The sequence below is a fragment of the Leptodactylus fuscus genome, chromosome 2 (assembly GCF_031893055.1).
Source record: "Leptodactylus fuscus isolate aLepFus1 chromosome 2, aLepFus1.hap2, whole genome shotgun sequence".
In the NCBI taxonomy this organism is placed as follows: domain Eukaryota; kingdom Metazoa; phylum Chordata; class Amphibia; order Anura; family Leptodactylidae; genus Leptodactylus; species Leptodactylus fuscus.
In genome coordinates this window covers 15,741,623-15,763,292 of record NC_134266.1, presented here as the reverse complement: position 1 = coordinate 15,763,292, position 21,670 = coordinate 15,741,623, and the positions used below count along the sequence as shown (strand labels likewise).

At 39.4% G+C, this 21,670-nt stretch overlaps 1 protein-coding gene across 1 annotated transcript in view; it reads left to right on the top strand.

Moving 5' to 3' along the window:
• TMPRSS15 (transmembrane serine protease 15) overlaps positions 1-21,670 on the top strand; it is a 258,100-nt gene that overhangs the window by 59,829 nt on the left and 176,601 nt on the right. The window contains exon 7 of the mRNA XM_075263447.1: positions 13,337-13,445. Coding sequence (XP_075119548.1) covers positions 13,337-13,445 — 109 coding nt within the window. The remainder of the gene's footprint in view (positions 1-13,336; positions 13,446-21,670) is intronic.

Here is a 21,670-nt window from a genome sequence, read left to right as displayed (position 1 = left end):
GATGGGGAACTGGTACTTCAGGGTTTACTGCTACCCTTTTGTTCTGTTGGTTGGTGGAATTTCTGAGGTCTACTTACGTCCTATTCAAATATTATAGCACAGTTTTAGAGCTAATGTACTGTGCAAAAGATTTAAGCAGTTATGGAAAAATGTAGTGAATTTAGAAAAGAGTATTCTAAATCCCACCAATATTTGGTGTGACCTTTGCCCTCCCTCACTCCTTTTTGGTACTTGCAGACGTTTTTGTTATAACTCTTCCAGGAGGTTGTTCCCACCATCTTGGAGAACTAAGCACAGATCTTCTGTGGATGTAGTTTTTTTTTTTTTTTTTTTTTTTTTTTAAATGTAGATTGTGAACCCCAGAGAGAGCTCACAATGTACATTTTTCCCTATCAGTATGTCTTTGGAATATGGGATGGAAATCCATGCAAACACGGGGTGAACATACAAACTCCTTGCAGATGGGGTTTTTTTTTTGCCCTTGGTGGGATTTGAACACCAGGACTCCAATGCTGCAAGGCTGCAGTGCTAACCACTGAGCCACCGTGTGGCCCCTGTGGATGTAGGTTTGTCCAATCCATCTGTCTCTTTGTGCCATCCCAGACAGACTGGATGATGATGAGATCAGGGTTGTATCTGTGGGGGCCATATCATCACTTCCAGGACTCCTCCTCCAAAGGGCAAAGGTCACACCAAATATTGATGGGATTTACATTTTTCTTTCCATCATTCACTTAATTTTTTTAATTGGCAAAATAAACTATTAACCCTTCTATTTCTGACAATATTCTTACTTTGCACCATTTTTTCCACACCTGCCTACTGTAAAGCATTTGTATCTGTGGGATTCCACATTATAGAAGTATAAAACCTATAGTATTTATACATTTAGAAATACTGTAACTCTACCTTATACTTCTACAGTAAGTAAAAATAAATACTGTATATACTTTGTATCGAATCTGGTTCTAGAATGAATTTGCCTATCAACCAGTGGACTGAAGCCTTGTGTATGTTCAAAGAGTCCTAGAAGGTAGTGGAACGAATATGGCTTTTCTAGTTAGCCGCATTTCATCCTCCGGAGTTCATTCCATCTGATTATACTGTATAAATAACACCGCTCTATGAGCCCTTGTGTCACATTTGTTTTTCTATGTAGTACCAATCTTCCATGCATAAAAATAAATGTTTAGCATAATGATCGCCGTGATGCAGTAGAGAGAGTCAACCACTGTGCAGGAAATGTGCCAGATACTATCTATCCATGTTCATAGCCTCGCTGTAACATTTCTCACACAGTATATCTGCAGTCGTCATATTTCCTGTTCGCTAGCCATAGACTACTTAACAGATAGATAAAACTTGAGGCATTTAAGGAGAGACTAAGATAATCAATAATTCTTACGAGATGGTATTGTGTAACTCGATGCACCTCTGTCTTTAGGACATCATGGATCCTGGAAATACAGATGTAAAGGAACAAGTTGATGATTCAGATCTGTTTCTTATACTGATATGATAAGGTTGCCATTTTGTCCAAGCCAAACTTCTACCATTGTTACTTAAAGAGCCTGTTCACCTTTCTATTGCCCTTCATTTCTACATGGGTTGGCATGAGGTTAAACATACTTGGTTAGCACTGCAGTCTTGCAGCGCTGGAGTCCTGGTGTTCAAATCCTGCCAAGGGCAAAAAACCATCTGCAAGGAGTTTGTATGTTCTCCCCATGTTTGCATGGATTTCCATCCCATATTCCAAAAAGACATACTGATAGGGAAAAATGTACATTGTGAGCGCTATGTGGGCTTACAATCTACATTTAAAAAACAATATACTTGGTGTGTTATTCAGCAGATATAATTCCCTGCACTGTCCCACATGTAGGAGTTACTGGAGGTCATTGTCTCATTCCGTGACCCGGAACTCTGACTCTCAATGCATTTCTATGAGTCTTTTGTTCTGAGATCCCTGGGAATTTTTGAGAGCCTGAGTTCTGGTTCATTGACTAACCCAGCGACCTCCAGATTATAGCGTGCTTATTGTTTTAGATGACTTTTTAGGAGAAACCATTTTATTCATGGGTTTTATGTGACTTATATTATGGTTTGATTAATGACTCGGCCTGTCTTTCTCCTCTTATCTCCTGCTCTTCCTGACACTCCTCCTTCCCTACTCCATAGACTTCTATAGCGATGAGTAATCATGTCACCTGCAGTCCGTCTTGTGATGGATAGAGCAGTGATTTTCAGAGTGAAATTTTTTTTAGAAGAGGCGGGGGCAGCCTGATAAGACAGGTTTCAATGCTCTGAATTTTACTAATTGAATTTGCAATTGACTTCTTATTTCATAAGCACTAAATTACTTAATATGTCAGGAAAGGTGTCTTATATATATATATATATATATATATATATATATATATATATATTTACATAGAAACATAACTACAACATAAAAAGGAATCTCATCTCTACTATGGGTTGTGGATCCGTATGTTGGGAGATATGCAAGTATAATAACATTTTGTAACTTTCTAAGAACAGTTACATTCTATCCTTTGTATGGTCTTCAATCTAAGACCATGGACAGCTAGTAAAGGTTATATAACTGCTCCCGATCCTCCTTATGTCTAATCCATCTTCTACCTAATTACTGTCGCTGACTACCAAACCAAGCTATGAAGTATCACCTATTATATTGCTTTGAATTTCATCTAAATAGTTTCAAAAATATTTGCTGTTTCCTTTTATAATATATCTTTTTGCCATTGTTTTTCTGATACAAAGATTTCTCTTCCCTGCTCTTAGCCCAACAGTTAAAAGGAATCCGGGGCTACGTTTTACTTTCCTAAATCACCACTAAAGACCTATATATGTAGTTTCATATATGTATATATGTATTCTGCACAGTTCCTAGTATTAGTCACTAAGGTGATGATAAGTTCCTTAGACTCTGCAATTCAGTTTAGCCGACCATTAAATCCATATCAATTCAGAGGTTCCACAACGCAATAGACGTCCATTCACACAGGTTTCCTTTACATGATAAAATGTCTGCACCCACTGTCTGCAACCAATACTTTTGGAAATTAATAAAGAACTGAGCTCAATATTACCTTTGCATTTGGTAAACTCCTAAGCTCCCCACATTGGTGACCACTGGCCCCAAAATTGGTATCAATAAATTGGCTTCTTTAAGGTAATGTTGAACCCTGTATCAAAACAGAGCCCTAACCATTATTAAGGTGTATGTGTGTGGATAGATAGATGGATAGATAGATAGATAGATAGATAGATAGATAGATAGATAGATGGATGGATGGATGGATGGATGGATGGATGGATGGATGGATGGATGGATGGATGGATGGATAGATAGATAGATAGATAGATAGATAGACCGATTCGGCCATCGGTTGTTGATGTGTTCATGGACAATGCGGCTAAAATGAGGAGGAGGTGTTCCATCCTGCTGGAGCCATATCCGTGCCCTCATGTTCAAAGGGACGTCTTCAAGGAACACCGACAAATCATCCTGCAGAAATGCACTGTCGTTCTACCTACAGCGCCATCATGGTGCATTTCCGGTCGCATGTTCATTAATATAAAACGCTTCATATATCGGCTAAAGTCCACCCATTCATTTTGTGTACTTACTTTCCGGACACCCTTTATATATAACCCCTAAGCCTCTAAACCCCTAAAAGCACGTTCTGCTTTTAGCCACCAACAGTGTCAGCACCATTAGTTACTATTGATCCTTTAGATGCTATGGCCAATTGCAAAACAGTGCCATCCTCATGGAGCCACCATTTTGAAACGATCATGGAACATCACTGGGGTCTTGCGACTAGTTGCCTTCAAATCCAGTAGGGTACTGAAGACAGAGGCAACACGTAACAAAGCAATTTTACATTATGATATAATCCTGCAGTGTAGTTGTAGTCCCCTAGGAGGCTAAAAAAAGTAGTAAAAGGTTGATTTAAAAAAAAAAAAAAAAAAAAATTAATTCATCCCCCTCCCCTACATAAAAACAAACAAAGTAAATAAAGTAAACATGTTAGGTATCCATGTATCTAAAGATAATGAACTAATAAAATCTAGATATATGTAACCCATTTAGTGATAGAGGAAAAAAATAAAACTAATAACCAAATCTCAATTTTTCATTTAACCTGCTGAAAAAAATAACTGAATACAATTGTCGAAAGTGATCAAAAAGTTCTATATTCTCTAAAATAGTATCAATAAAAACTATATCTTGTACTGCTAAAAGGTGTCTTATCCAGCTCTGTACACACACACAAAAAAAAAAAAATTACGGGTGTCACAAAAAAATGTGAAAATTTATTTTTTTAAATTTCAAAATAAAAAAAATACTCAAAATCGATATTGCTGGGATTGTACTGATCCATAGAATATAGGTAAAAATAACTGAATACAATTGTCGGAAGTGATCAAAAAGTTCTATATTCTCCAAAATAGTATCAATAAAAACTATATCTTGTACTGCCTAAAAGGTGTCTTATCCAGCTCTGTACACACAAAAAAAAAAAAAAAATTACAGGTGTCACAAAAAAATTTGAAAATTTATTTTTTTAAATTTCAAAATAAAAAAATACTCAAAATCAATATTGCTGGGATTGTACTGATCCGTAGAATATAGGTAAAATTTCATAGAGAACTTCATAAAACTAAACTATAGAAGAACTGTTTTTTTTCTCAGTTTTCCGAGTACATTGTATTGAATATTAAACGCTGCCATTAAGAAATAAAGATTGTCATGCAAAAAAAAAAAAAAAAAAAAAAAACTTATGTGACTCTTTGAATGGGAAAAAAATAATAAAGTTATTACTTTTGGAAAGTGAGGAAAAAACAGAAATTCAAAAATGAAAAGTGACTTGATGGGTTAGTCAGCAGAGAACTTTGAAGAAATTGTAAAAATAAAATGCAAAAATAAAATGAAAAAATAAAATGGAAAAATAAAATGGAAAAATGAAGAAATAAAATGGAAAAATGAAAAAATAAAATGGAAAAATAAAATGGAAAAATGAAAAAATAAAATGCAAAAATAAATGCAAAAATAAAATGCAAAAACAAAATGGAAAAATAAACTGAAAAAATAAAATGGAAAAATAAAATAGAAAAATAAACTGAAAAAATGTAATAGAGTAGTGTAGAAGGGCGTAGAGTCAGCGCCAGTGGCCCTCTATTGCTTCCCTGGTACATGTAGGTCACCATTTTCTGCACCATCTCAGAGCATTAAAACACATTTCCAATTTTTTTCACTCGCTCAACAAAAGTCAAGAAAAAATGGGAACTAATCTTATCCTACAACTTTCTTAGCAGTCTTTTTTATCGAGCTCCTCCGCTCCGGCACACTTATAGGGTAATATACGGCAGCGAGTAAAGCCGGCAGTCTAGGCACAAGGTCTTGTGTTGTTCTGCAGTAAATAGCAATAATTTTAACATATTATTAGCTACGTAAAAGTCGTTCTTGTCCTTAAAACCGCGTCGTTATATCGGGATGCTAATGCCTACTTTTGTGGGGCCCATATAACGCTCCGCTCTTTCATTACCGGTCCCATTTGTTTGTCATTTTTCCCACTTATTCATTTAGTTCCTTTAATTTGCCGGGTGTGTATAAAAATAGCTGCCGACAAAATCCGGCATAAAACTGGAAAGTATTATTCTATCTTTTATATATGTATCATTTTATCAGATGTGGTGGAAGAGCAAAGCAGCGCTCTCCCAAATCTAATTAAAAGTTAATGTTCTTATATTAAGCGTTGCAATTACTTAATGCTGCGCTGGGCACTTATTGCCGGATTCAACACTTCATAAACACGTTTGTCGCACGCTCCGACTTCAAGTACTTGACTTGTTTGTAGAAAAGTTTTATTAAAGCGAGACTAAATCATGGAAATTGCTATGTGAGCAAAAGAGCGTTCTCTAACCATTCATTTAGAAATGAGACAGTCAATTTTCATAGTCAGGCAGGCAGTTCATTAATGACAGTTATTACACAACATATGGAAACAAAGATAGGAACCCAAGTACTTTGGTTTTAAAGTCTTTTAACGCACCCGCATGGTGAATTCGTTTTGGTGGCTGCTCATAACAGCAGTGAACAGTTGGAGTGGTCAGACACTTAAAGAATTTGAAGGATTTCATGGTTTACTCTTATGGTGTTCAGATCTTCAACAACTGTTGGCTGAACACTTACTTTTCTGACAGCTGCTCCTCCCGACTCCCACATGCATCCATGGCTTAGCCATGGCTACATGTGTTGTCAATGGGGATAATGGAGGAAGTCACTGGGGTCCAGTGGTAGCAGTGGCTACCAGGCCCTAAGGGTGCCCTAAAGTTCCCCTTGCCACATAAAATATACCAATGTCACAAAGTAAAATTGTCACCATCAGAGACAGTCTCTCTACACCCCAGCAACCACTCTACCCAACTGCTCGGTGCTTTTCATTTTTAACCTGTTTCTCCACCGTCACTGATGAAAATCTCTCCATCCTAATCTCTAAATCCCACCTCACCTCCTGTGCTTGACCAGATACAGTCACATCTCATCTGAAAACTCACTGAAGTCATTACTCCAGCTCTAAACCATCTCTTCAACCTATCCCTAGCCAATGGATCCTTCCCTTCCACCTACAAAAACGCCACAGTCACACCTATACTTAAGAAACCATCCAACTATCAACCGATCTCACTGCTCCCCTATGCCCCTAGCCGCCAAAGCCAAGCGTCATTACTCTGTACTTCTCCTCCTTGACTTCTCCTCTGTATTTGACGCAGTCAACCCACTTGTTAGAAACTCTCTCATCCCTTGGTATCTCAAACCTGGACTTTTCTTGGATCTCCTCATACCTCACCAACCATACATTCAGTGTCTTCCACTCCCATACCACCTCCTCAGCACACCTTTCTGTAGGTGATCCCCAAGACTCTGCCCTAGAACCCCTCCTGTTCTCCATCTACACCCTTGGCTTGGGCCAACTCATAGAATCTCATGGTTTTCAATACCATTGCTATGCCGATGACACTCAAATATATCTCTCTGGACCAGATATTACCTCTCTGTTGGCCAGAGTTCCAGATTGTTTAGTGACTGTAGTCTCCTTTCTCTCCTCCGGCTTTCTCAAACTCAACATGGAGAAAACAGAGTTCATCATCTTTGCCCCACCTCGTACGGCCCCTCTACTTGACCCATCAATCAAAGTTAATGCAACCACGCTTACTACTGTCCCACGGGTCCAATGACTTGGGATAACCCTGGACTCTGACCTATCCTTCAAGTTGCACGCTCAAATCCTCAACACCTCCTGCCGCCTCCAAATGAAGACCATCCATCGAATCCACTCCTTCCTCACCCCAGAAACTTCAAAAATGCTAGTGCATACACTCATAATCTCCTACTTAGATTACTGTAGCATCCTTCTCCACGGCCTCTCAGTGAATACTCTCGCCCCCCTCCAGTCCACCTCAAACTGTACTGCTCACTTAATACACCTCTCCCCAATTCTTTTTTTTTTTTTTTTCTTTTTTAAATGTAAACTGTGAGCCCCATATAGGGATCAAAATGTATATATATATATATATATATATTTTTTTTTCTTTTTCTCCTATTGTTATGTCTTTGTAGAATGGGAAGTAATCCATGCAAACACAGGGAGAACATACAATCTCCTTGCAGATGTTGTTTCTGGTGGGAATCAAACCCAGAACTCCAGCACTGCAAGGCAACAATGCTAACCACTTAGCCACTGTGTTGCCACCAACCTCTCCGCCAATTCTTCTTTGGCTTCTCTCCTTTGCCAATACCTTCACTGACTACCCTAGCAAATAGAGTTCAAGTTACTAATGCTAACATACAAAGCCATCCACAACCTGTCCCCTCCATATATCTCTGACCTCATCTCCCACTACCTGCCCACACGTAACCTCAGATCCTCCAATGACCTCCTACTCCGCTCTGCTCTCATCCACTTCTCACACAACTGTCTCCATGATTTCTCCCGTGCATCCCCCATACTCTGGAACTCCTTACCAAGATACATAAGACTGACCCCCACAATCACAGGATTCAAGAAGGCCCTGAAGACTCACCTATTCAGGAAGGCCTACAACCTCCAATAACACTATCACCGCACCGCCATCTGTACAGTCTCCCCCTCTCCTTCTGTCTCTACCCCCTCCCCTCATAGACTGTAAGCCCTCGCGGGCAGGGCCCTCTCCCCCACTGTGCCAGTCTCTCATTGTTAGTATTGTATCTGTTAGTATATTTGTGTACTCTATGTAAAAACAAAAAAAGTATTGGGTGCTGAACTTGCCCAATCCATTATCTCTTGGTAGAATTGGGAAACCCTATGATATCTAGTTGTTCCTACTTAGAGAGGACAGAGGGTTGCAACCCATAATTACAAAATTTCAGGGACATTTTGTGTACTTTTAGTGCAGTTTTGATGTAGTCTTTAATCTACTGTATATAGCCTGTCCCAAAAATAAAAAAGATTAAAATAGACTACAGGGCAGATTTGCTAAGATTGTTTTTTCATATATCAGTCTTAAGAGCCTGTAACACAACATTTGTTTAGCAGATACTTTCTTAGTATTGCTTTTTGCATCTATTTACTGGATCTGCTAAATGCATGTTAAAAAAATGATGCAAATGGAGTCTTAGTCGAAGTACAGTAAGAAACACTCAAAAAATAACTAATAGCTAATAAATGGCAGCTATTTCCTCTATAATTTATTAACTGAAAAACAAGTTTTCAAAGAAAGAACAAGTACATTTAAATAAGTAATGCATAGTAAGATAAAGGATTTGTATCAAACATCTTATTAAAAGATATGAAACAAAAAAATGTTTATCTATCTATCTACAGTATCTATTCATCTATCTATCTACAGTATCTATCTATCTATCTATCTATCTATCTATCTATCTATCTATCTATCTATCGTGGGGAACCGCTCAGGCAGATGCTTAGTAGCAGTGCAGGAAACAGGGACACAGAGACTGGGTTGCAGACAAGTTCAGCGTTTATTTCTCTTGTAGTGTATAAACTGCCTTTGCAAAGGCATAAGTAAACAAAACAAAAGCCTTCTCGGCTGAGAACTAACTATAACAGAAACTTTTCCCTGACTATACAGGAGCCTGGCTGCCAGACTCTCGCTCTGGATACATCAAACGGGTGGCACAGTATCTAGTTTGTAGGTTCAGTTCACATAGGAACTCTCAGCTTTGTCAGTGGGGTGCCACACTACTTAGTCCTGACACACAGACTATATCAGTCCTTAATTACACAGCTGATCTCTCAAGTGTAGATCTTTACCATACACCCTTTAGCTGCCTGGCTGAAACATACCTGTTCTTCTAGACCACACCCTTCACTTTCTCACATTATCTATCTATCTCCTATCTATCTATCTATCTATCTATCTATCTCCTATCTATCTATCTATCTATCTATCTATCTATCTATCTATCTATCTATCTCCTATCTATCTATCTATCTATCTATCTATCTATCTCTCAAATAAAAAAAAAACAAACAAAAAAAAAAACCTGAAAACCTCATCTTCCAAATGATGGGAGAGTAGGGACACAGACAAGACACAAAGTCAGGGGGCAAAAAAAGAGGCTAAAAGGATAAATGGGAACATGATAGGATACCACCAAGTCTTTTAGTGATGATTGTCAAGGATCAAATGACCATGTGTGAATTCCATAGGCCCCATACTTTCTCAAACTTATCTATCCAGTCCTTAGTTAAGATAGACAACTGGTCATTCACCTTAATACAAGGAAGTTTGGTTTTAAGAAGGGTCAAAGTAGGGTTGAACCGATGTTGAGATTTCAGGATCGATTTTAAAATCCGATTTCCGATCATTTTCCAGCCAATCCCGATCGTGAAATTTGCTCGATCACCAATCGGGATCTTGATCCCTCAACCCTATTCATGATATATGCATGAATAGGGTTGAGACGATCTTGAGATAATCTCTGACCTCGATCCCGCCCGAAAAGATCAGGATCGGAATTCCGATCGCGATCATGAAATTTACTCGATCGCCGATTGAAATCCGATCTTTTCCGCTCCCAATCACTCAACCCTAGGTGAAAGGCAATGGAAGACTGCACAAAGATATAGCCATGATATCTTTTGCAGCCCAGATAACACATTGAATAAGTCTACATTTATGTATAAGGCTTTGTGCTTACGACACACGTCACACAACTGTTCTTAGAACAATAAAAGCCATGAGTGCATCGATACGTTTGGTTTTTATTAGATGGTGAATAACATCCTTCGTAAAATAGGATGCAATCTCGTTTTGATGGCTTGTTGGACTCAATACAATTCAATGGGTCCCTTGCAACAATTGGCAAAATTGATTCCGTTTGATACTGGTCAGTTTAGCCTACAGGTGTCATCCATTGGTACAGAAGTAAGGGCATCTATTAGATGCAAGACTTCTGATCAAAAAGCAACAACCACTGGGCAAACCCACCAACGATAAAGTACTAAAGCAAAAACTTAGTCCTTCATCCTCGCACAACAGGTCATTTATTTCAAGCAAGTTTAATCTCAGAGCAATTTCCTTTTAACTTTTTTATTATTTTAGATTTCACGAGGTTGTAATGGAATAAAACACTTTTTTTTTTTTTTTTTTTGCTGAAAGGTATAGTTTGTAAAAGAGGGGTGAAAAGTTCTCAACTTTACCATATTGCCGACATAGCAGTTGCCTAAAGTGGTGCCATTTTCTGCTATTGCAGCAAATCACTAAGGCGTTCTCCGGCCGCTACAATTTGTCTGTAAAATATACAACATGAAACGTTAAATGAAAAGAGTGAGTATAATATTGGCTTTTTCTTGTAATCCATTTCATATGGAATATTTCACCTTTTGCTAACCCGAAAACATTTTATTTGACAGTCGGTTTATGTAGGCGAGGACGTCTGAGCAAAAAAACCACAGTAAATATAGCAATCCTTTAAATTAAATAACGTGAAATAAAATACATACATCAATGGTCGAAATTAGAGAAAAATTGAAAGAATAAAATCTAAAATCGGTAGAAAATTGGGGAAAACATTAGGTGTCTAACCATCAATACAGGTTTTTTTTTAAGAGATAGACATGTGCATCAAAGCATGTATAATGAAAGAAAAATGCATAAGAAAACAACAGCAAAAATCCCTCATGTATATGATTTCTCTGAAGCCGTAATCGCGCTGTTTTGTAACTATAGACACAGACATATGGGTTGTGGTGGAAAAAAATAAAAAATAATAGCAAAATCTTATTCCCGGTAGGATTTGTATGCTAATAATCAAACTGTGTACAGATGTTATTGGATCATTATTCTGTAATATAATCCACGGCATAAACAAGATCTGAGACTTTTCATAAAGAAACAAAATAGAATTTTTTTTTTTTTTTTTGCTCTTAAGTGACAGTAAATAAATAATAAGCAGAAATGATAAAAATGTCACTTAATAGAAGAGGAAAGCGATGCCTGCTGCCTGACAACCCAATGGGCTCTTAGTCTTTATTGGCCCCATAGGTGGCTAAGTTCTGAGTCACATCTACAGTGTAGTTCTGGGGCAGTCTTCATAACCCCTGAGCCAGCGAATGGTGTTCTTCATTAAAGACAAGGCGCACGCCTCCACTGAGCAATGCATTTGCAGGGGAAATCTAGATTTCCAGGATCTGGTTTAAATGATAATAAATATGGCGGGGCAGATGGTGGGTAAGTGGGGTGGACAGCACGGAATAGAAAAATGAAAATTGTACATCACAAAATAATAAATCTGCCCCCTTTTTTTGCAATGACTTTTGTTGAAAAAAAAAAATAGCCTAAAATTTACATGCATGTTGGAGGGGCATTACCTTGTGAGATGCTTTATTTGCAATATGTGTTTTCTACTGACGTTTTCCATTTTTTGTTATCTGTGCCATGGTCATTGTGTAGGGATGGGGAATAGAGATGAGCGAGTAGTATTCGATCGAGTAGGTATTCCATAGAATACTACGGTATTCGAAATACTCGTACTCGATCGAGTACTACTCCTATTCACAGTAAAGATTGGATTCAGAACCAGCGTTGAAGACTGCTGTGGTCCGATCTTAGACTCCGCCTAGTCACAGACGAGCCTCCGGCAGAACCAGCGTTGATTGGCCGAATGCTGTACACTGTATAGCATTCAGACAATCAACACTGGTCAATGCATTCCTATGAGAAAAAGTCAGCTCCTGCATAACCACAAGCTGCCAGCTCTCCTAACTAGGAAAGACGAGCCTGCTGCAGAACCAGCATTGATACACTGAACCATGCTATACACTGAACAGAATATCAGTGCAACTGCAAGCGCTGGACAGTTAAGCACACAGATGCCATAGAATATAATGTGCTCTGTGTACTTGCAGCGCACTGCCCGCATGAATGATTCATGAAGGCAGTGCGTGGCAAGCACACAGAGCCCATTTTATGCTATGGGGTCTGTGTGCTTAACTGTCCAGCTCTTGCAGTTGTGCTGATATTCCGTTTAGGGGGTCCTCCTGCGGACTCCTTCTGGACGGGAGGCAAGCACTAATGTGAACCGGCCCATAGTCTATGGGGTCCGTGCGCTTTAACTGCACTTCACTCCTCCTGCTACTCGTGGACTTGGTGACTCTCCTTTAGTCGAATAGTGGTTTCCCCTGAAACGAGTATTTTTTCCCATAGACTGTAATGGGATTCGATATTCGATCGAGTAGTCGAATATTGAGGCTCTACTCGAAACGAATATCGAATCTCGAATATTTCATTATTCACTCGCTCATCTCTAATGGGGAATAGATAGCCTGTTACCATGACTTATTGTTAATGGTGGATCCTGTAACAGAGGCGTTATCTTTCATAGCAACCTTACCAGCAAAAATAATGAGTTAACTACGGATCGGAATACAATGTATGGAAAATCAAGCAGAAGTAGTCTTAAGATAAGCAAACCAGTTTGTATCCTGTTTGAAACTTTGGGTTCCATCATACCATAAGTTTTTGGGGTTTGCCAAAATCATCATTATACTCTGGATTCTCTTTAGAGTGGTCTGGGGGATGTGAAAAAAAAAACTTTCTTCCCCCCTCTCCTGAGCTCTGCCTTTCTCCAAAGCACCATAATGCTAGCACTCTATGTATGACCACTAAGGCACAATCACAGGCCTCAGCATTGACCCAGAGCCATTGGGCCCAGGGTTACCAAGGATTGCTACATTGTATTTGATAAGAAGACACTCTGATTCAGAAGCATTTCTAATAACAACAACCCTTTTTTTTTCAGCATCGGTTTGTGACGGACAGTTTTTATTAACTGGAGATTCTGGGACGTTTCATTCAAAAAATTATCCCAACCCATATGAGCCAAACCTGTCCTGTCGCTGGGTAATAAGGTATCTGTACAAGCTATTCAATTCCAATTAATATGTTGTAATAATGTAACGTACATAATCTTGACCCCTATTAACCCCTTAACGACCGGCCCATAGGGAATCTACGTCGGCACTTGCAGGTCCTTCCTGACTGCCCTATAGGAAAACTACGTCGGGCAGTCAGGGAAGGATTCCCTGTAAGTGCCGACATAATTGGATGGGATTTTAGCTGTATCTAACAGCTAAGACCCCATTCCATAACCCCCCCCATCAGAGGGGTCTCCGATCGGGGAGTTTTAACCCCTTCAGTTCCGTGATCAAACATGATCCGTGACGGTGCCGGCTGAATCGGCACCCCCTGCGGCGAGATCGTGGGGTGCCGATGTCTCTAACATGGAGCCTGGGGTCTGGCCAGTGACCCCAAGCTCCAAGAGACCCCCAATACCTGGTTGATCCTGCCCGGGGAAGAGGAAGTCAGACGCAGGCAGCCCCTGCATCTGACTTCCTCCAGACGCTGCAAGACACTGAGAGCTGTGTCCTGCAGCGTCTAATAGAGACACATGAAAAAGTAAGAGAAAAAAAGTGAAAAATAAATAAAGTGTCTGATAAAAATGAATAAACTTATAAAGCCCCAAAATTCCCTTTTTTCTATAGAAAATGAATTATATAAAAAAAACCTAAAAGTTAATAAAAACAATACATATTTGGTATCGTTGCGTCCGTAACAACCTGAACAATAAAACTGCAACAATATTTAATGTATACGGTGAACGTCGGAAAAAAAAAACGGAAAAAACCCGCCGGAAGTAGTGATTTTTCGCCATCTCACCTTACAAAATATGCTATAAAAAGTGATCAAAAAGTCATAATCACCGCACAACAGTACCAATAAAAAGCGCACATTGTCCCGCAAAAAATAAGCCCTCAACCAACACTGTCAACCAAAAAATAAAAATGTTACGCCTCTCAGAAGATGGCAATACAAAAAACATTGATTTATGTCCCTAAATGTGTTTTTATTCTACAGAATTAGTATCGCATTAAAAAATAACATAAATGAGGTATCGCTGTAACCGTACCGATCCACAGAATGAAGGGAACATGTTACTTATATTGTACGCTGCATGGCAAAAAATTTAAAAGGTAGAATGCAATGCCAGAATTGATTTTTCTTTAGAAAATCCAGCAAAAAAGAGTTAATAAAATGTATTCAATAAGTTGTAGGCACCCAAACATGGTGTCATTACAAAATGCATCTCATCCCGCAAACAACAAGCCCTTATATGGCCGCATCACCAGAAAAATAAAGAAAATATAGCATCTACCAATGTGAAGACAAACAACCCCAAAATCGCCAAATCATTAGAACACAACTGGCGGCGTCAGGAAGGGAATATATAAGCTGTGCGAGCGAATATCAGGGGACACCCCAGATTTAGAGCTTATGAGCGAAAAGACACCAGAAGTGACCCCAAAGTGACCCCCAGAGCAGCTCCCCCAATCATAGGAGCTACTGGGACATAGTAGGGAATTTGGTGTCTGCAATGTTCTCCGCACTGCTTATATGTTCCCTCTTCGCCATCCGCTGTGCAGTCACATCTGGCATACTAATCCTCACTACACCCCCTGAGAAATTCTTTGAGGGGTGCAGTTTTCAAAATGGGGTCACTCCTTTGGGGAATCCACTTTTCCGGTACCTTACAGGCTCTGCAAACATGACATGGCGTCCAGATACCAAACATCTGAATCTGTGCTCCAAAAGCCGCATCGCGCTCCTTCCCTTCTGCGCCCTGCTGTGCGCCCAAACTGCAGTTTATGACACATGTATGACACATATATGACACTGGTGTACCCGGGATAACGGACGTAATGTCATATGTGGGTATAAACTGATATTAGGGCACAGCCGGACACAGAAGGGAAGAACTCTTATTGGGTTTTTGGAGCACAGACGGTTTGGTTTTTGGATGCCATGACACTTTTGCAGAGCTGAAACGCCAGTAAAGTGGAATCCCCTGATATGTGACCTTATTTTGGAAACTACACCCCTGAAGGATTTATCCAGGGATACAGACAGCATTTTTAACCCCCAAATGTTGCTATAACTTATTATCCATAAATGAATACGCAGATGATTGTGAAAGGTGAAAATGCCAATTTTTCCAGGAATCTGTCATTTCAGTGCGTAATATGTTGTGCCCACCTTGTATCAGAGATGAACGCTCTAAAAGCTGTTGTGCCCGGGATACCCGCTTACCAGTGTTTGGAGTGTGTATCTCTGCTGACATAAGTCGGGCACAACATATCGGGTACTGAAATGGCGAATCTCTGGAAAACTTCATTTTTAACTTCTCATTATCAGCCGCAATTTCATTTCTGGAAACCAAATAAATGCAACACTCAAGGGTTAAAAATTCTCGCTACACCACTTGATAAATCCCATCTGTGGGCTAGTGTCCAAAATGGCGTGACATGTCTGCGGTTTCCACTTTATTGGCAATTCAGGGGCTTTGCAAAAGTGACATCCAAAAACCAAACTGTGCTCCAGAAACCAAAATAGCGCTCCTTCCCTTCTGTGCCCGGCTGTACCCAAACAGCTGATTCTACCCACACATGGCATTAAGTCCGTTATCCGGGGTACACCAGTGTCATACATGTGGGCATACACCGCCATTTGGGTACACAGCAGGGCGCAGATGTGAAGGAGCGCTATGTGCTTTTGGAGTGCAGATTTAGATTGTTGGTGTTTGGACACCATGTCATATTTGCCGAGACCCTAAAATTCCCCCTACAAAATGGGGTCACTTCTTGGCGAATTCCAGTTTACTGTAACCTCCAGGGCTCTGCAAAAACAACATGGCGCCCCAAAAGTCCCTCTAACTCTGTACCCCAATAGCTAAAAAGCGCAGTGCTCCTTCCCTTCTGCTGTGTGCCCAAGCAGCAGTTTACACCCACATATATAATTTTCTGCCCCTCAGGATGGCCCCTTAATAGTTTTAGGAGTGCAGGTCTCTGACAACACAAAGTGGGTGCAACGTATTGGGCACCGAGATGGCAGATTTCTTTAAAAATTTCAATTTTCATTTTGTACATTAATTTTTGGGAAGCATTTTTAGGCTCAAAATGATAATACCCCTTGATACATTCCTTGATGGGTGTAGTTTTTAAAATGGGGTCACATCTGAGGATTTTCCATTGTATTGATACTTTAGGGGCTCTGCAGATACGACATGGCACCAGAAAACTATTCCAGCAACATCTGCCCTCCAAAAGCCAAATAGCGCTCTTCCCATTCTAAGCCCCACCATGTCCCCATACAGCAGATTATGGCCACATATGGGGTATTGCCGTGTTCAGGAGAAATTGTGTAACAAACTGTGGGGGGCTTTTTCTCTTTTAACCCCTTGTGAAAATGAAAACTTTGGGGATAAAGGGACATTTTAGTAATTTTTAACCTACACATCCCAAGGTTAGTAAAATCTGTGAAACGGCTATAGGGTCAAAATGCTCACTATACCCCTCAATGAATACCTTAAGGGGTCTAGTTTATAAAATGGGGTCATTTATGGGGGGTTTCAATTGTTTTGGTAACTCAAATCTTGTTTGCAAGCAAAATTTGTGTCTTGAAATCCAGTTGGTGCTCCCTTCTTTTTGGGCCCTGCCGTGCATCCGTACATAGGATTAAGGCCACAAAGTGTACATTTTTGAACACGGGAGAAATGGGGCCATCTATTTTGGGCTGTTTTTCTTCATTTTCATGCCTTGTGTGCAAAAAAACTGCCTTTAAAATGACTCTTTTGTGTAAAAAATATGAGAATTTTTTGTTTGACGCAAATTCTTTTAAAACCTATGGGGTCAAAATACTCACTATACCCTCAATGAATACCTCAAGGGGTCTAGTTTATAAAATGGTGTCATTTATGGGGGTTTTCAATTATTTTGGTAACTCAAATCTTGTTTAAATGAGCAATGGGCCTGAAACATTTAGAAGCAAAAATTGTGTCTTGAAATCCAGTTGGTGCTCCCTTCTTTTTGGGCCCTACTGTGCGTCCGTACATGGGATTAAGGCCACAAAGTGTACATTTTTGAATACAGGAGAAATGGGGTCATCTATTTTTGGGTGTTTTTCTTCATTTTCATGTGTTATGTGCAAAAAAACTGCCTATAAAATGACACTTGTGTAAAAAATATGATTTTTTTTTTGTTTGACGCAAATTTTCTCAAAACATATGGGGTCAAAGTACTCTCTATACCCCTCAATGCATACCCTAAGGGGTCTAGTTTATAAAATGGGGTCATTTATGGGGGGTTTTCAATTGCTTTGGTAACTCAAATCTTGTTTGAATGTGCAATGGGCCTAAAATATCTGCAAGCAAAATTTGTGTTTTGAAATCCAATTGGCCCTCCTTACCTCTTAGGCCCTACTATATGTGTGTACATAGGACTAAGGCCAAAAACTGGACATATATTAACACGGGAGAAGTGGGGTGATATATTTTGGGGTGTGTTTCTTCTTTTTGATGTGTTGTGTGCAAAAAAACTGGCTTTAAAATGACATATATTTGAAGAAAATGAAAATGTCATTTTTTTCATCATTTGTAATAATTCTTGCAAAACAATATTTATTTGATCAAAATACTCACTATACCCCTCAAAGAATACCTGAAGGGGTCTAGTTTTCCAAATTGGGTCATTTAATGGGAGGTTCTGTCATTATTCCACCAATTCCTGTCTGCAAACAGAGCTTGGTACAGGAAAAAATGACAAACTCAAAATTTCCAAAATTTGCTTATAAACTTGATAAACTTGTAAATTGTCTAAGTTACTCAAATATGCTAAAATTATTTCAAATATGCTTGAAACACAAAAGGAACATTTGGAAGTATATAACTACTAACTTTTTTGCCCTGTATTATTGTGTATATGTGAGATATCGCAGCTAAAAATGGAAAACATTGAAAAATTTTCAAAATTTTCAGCATTTGCGAGTTTTTAAATAAATTTACGCATGTTATATCAGTCTAATTTTACCTTCTCAGTAAAGTACAACATGTCACGAAAAAACAATATCAGAATCGCTTGGATGCGCTATACTGTTACAGAATTATTCACTGATAAAGTCACACAGGGCAAATTTCCAAAATTTGGCTTGGTCATTAAGGTCCAAAATAGGCTGGTCACTAAGGGGTTAAATGGAAACTGTTACCAGAACCCAGCAAATCAACTTAGCCCAGCAGATAGATAGGTTACCCTGACAGGTGACCCTAACCTATCTATCTGCAAGACTGGGATAATATACTAGGTTCTGGTGACAGAGACTCTTTAAGGTGTCAATACATCTCCTAATTTCTGTAAAGCCGGCCAACTATATAATTTTTATAGGGTTGTATCTACTCTCCAACAATGGCCTATTTCCGGGATAAGAAAGTCCTTAGAGCTGAATTTTAATAAACCCAATGCTTTTGGAGATAAGCTACCACCAGGAGAGTCTGCTAGTGAATTTTTCATTCTGCTTCATGCACTACTCTTACCAGCAATGATTGCCATTGGAATCGACTACAAAATGCTGAACAATAGTGTGAACAGAGCCTTACTTGGCTATTCCTCTCTCACTACTATATACAGAAAAAGATGGCATGTGGGATAATAACTAGGGTTGAGCGATCGTATTCGGGAAAGGTCGGATTCCAATCGGTGATCGAGAAAATTTCACAATCGCGATCAGAATTCCGAATACGATCTTTTTAGGTGGGATCGAGATCGGTGATTATTTCCCACAATGCTTTGCTACTGGCCAAGCATTGTGGGAAAAGCTAACAATGTTAGCCTTCACACTGAGTATTGTATACTCAGTGTGAAAGCTCTGCTGCGGTTCCATAGGAATGAATGGAAGCAGCCGGCACACAGCCTTAACCCCCTGTGCGCCGGCTGCGGTCGTTCATTCTAATGGGAGACTAGCTAACATCTTTAGTAGCTACTTACCTGCAGAGATGGCTGGTCCGGTCCCCGGTGTTCTCGTTCTTCTTCGTCTCACTGCCCCCACCTCCTAAGTTAGTGTTAAAGAGCTAGGAAGAAGGCGGGGCTTGTGGATTAAGAGAGTGCGGGCAGGTACAGGGCGGGGAGACGTGATGTCTCCCCTCCCAGTACCCGCCCATACTCTCCTAACCTGGGAGGCAGGGGACAGCGAGGCAAAGAAGAACGAGAACATCGGGCACCGGACCAGCCATCTCTGCAGGTAAGTGGACACCAGGGGGGACTAAGTAGCCAGAGGATTAAAAAAAAATCCTCTGGCTACTTAGTGATTAAAAAAAATCGTTCAAAGCGTTCAATTGTTAGATTCCATGCTGTATAGTGAATAGGATTGTTTTTAAAATCTAATCTCTGATTAGTAAAAAAAAATCCCATTGACTTTCATTGGGATCAGAATTGGAGTCGAGATCGGGTTTGAATGAAAAATGATTGGAAATCGGATTTCAAAATCGAACCTGAAAAGTCAAGATCTTCTGAACCCTACTAATAACTAATACTTCATACAACATTGACATGTATAAATCCATCCAGGGAATGTAGAGTACAATAACACATTACAAATAGGGTTGAGCGATCGTGATCAGAAATAGCGGATCCCGATCGGAGATGGAGCAAATTTCACGATCAGGATCGGGATTGGCTTGAAAATGATCAAAAATTGGATTTTAAAAACGATCCTGAAATCTCAAGATCGGCTCAACCCCAGTTATTACAATATAATAACTAGGGTTGAGCGATCAGGATCAGGAAGGAACAGATCACGATCAATGATCGAGCAAATTTCACAATCGGGATCGGCTGGAAAATGATCGAAAATCGGATTTTAAAAACGATCCTGAAATCTCAAGATTGGCTCAACCCTAGTCACAAAGCATCTGGTTGTGAATGATGAAGTCAGTGACTAGCAGAGTAGTCACATGAATAATGGACATGACATCATCACTTCTGGTCGAATGGGGATCAGAACCTGCAGTGCTAGAGTAGGGGAGGGGGGTCCTTTAGTAGGTCTAAGTCTTTTATATGCCGGTCTGCTTTCCTACATTTTTTTTTATATATCAGATAACCCCCTGAAGATATAACTCAGTTCTTGTGAAAATATGGATTATCTGAAATGTGATCTGCATGAGGTCTTGATGGAATTACGCAGAATGTATCCTCTATATTGTACAGCAGGAAAAGATGAAATCCAGTATCTGTAGCTTTGATGTTTTCTGATATCTCCTTATAGAGTTGATATATACTGGAAGGGATCAGCTATTTCTATATTATGTAATATGACATTCCTCGTATCAGTAATATTGTGAAGCTTTTAGAAGCCAGATCTATCCAGAATAGTAATTATCTGGAAGCTTTACATAGTATGTCAGTGTTCTGTACTATAATCCTGAAATGTAATGTTATAGAAATATAAGAACTCTGCAATGAAAGGAGATCAAATCACTATTTTATCAGGCTCAAAGAGAAATACATAAAAATAGTTTGACAAGAGTATAATGAAGGAAAATGGCATGACAATTTACTATATATACAGTGTTGGCCAAAAGTATTGGCACCCCTGCAATTCTGTCAGATAATACCCGTCTTCTTCCAGATAATGATTGCAATCACAAATTCTTTGGTATTATCTTCATTTACTTTGTCTTCAATGGAAAACCACAAAAAGAATTGTCAAAAAGCCAAATTGGATATAATTCCACAGCAAACATTAAAAAGGGGGTGGACAAAAGTATTGGCACTGTTTGAAAAATCATGTGATGCTTTTCTAATTTGTGTAATTAACAGCACCTGTTACTTACCTGAGGCACCTAACAGGTGGTGACAATAACTAAATCACACTTGCAGCCAGTTGAAATGGATTAAAGTTGACTCAACCTCTGTCCTGTGTCCTTGTGTGACCACATTGAGGATGGAGAAAAGAAAGAAGACCAAAGAACTGTCTGAGGACTTGAAAAACAAAATTGTGAGGAAGCATGAGCAATCTCAAGGCTACAAGTCCATCTCCAAAGGCCTGAATGTTCCTGTGTCTACTGTGCGCATTGTCATCAAGAAGTGTAAAGCCCATGGCACTGTGGCTAACCTCCCTAGATGTGGACGCAAAAGAAAAATTGACGAGAGATTTCAACACAAGATTGTGTGGATGGTGGATAAAGAACCTCGACTAACATCCAAACAAGTTCAATCTGCCCTGCAGTCCGAGGGTGCAACAGTGTCACCCC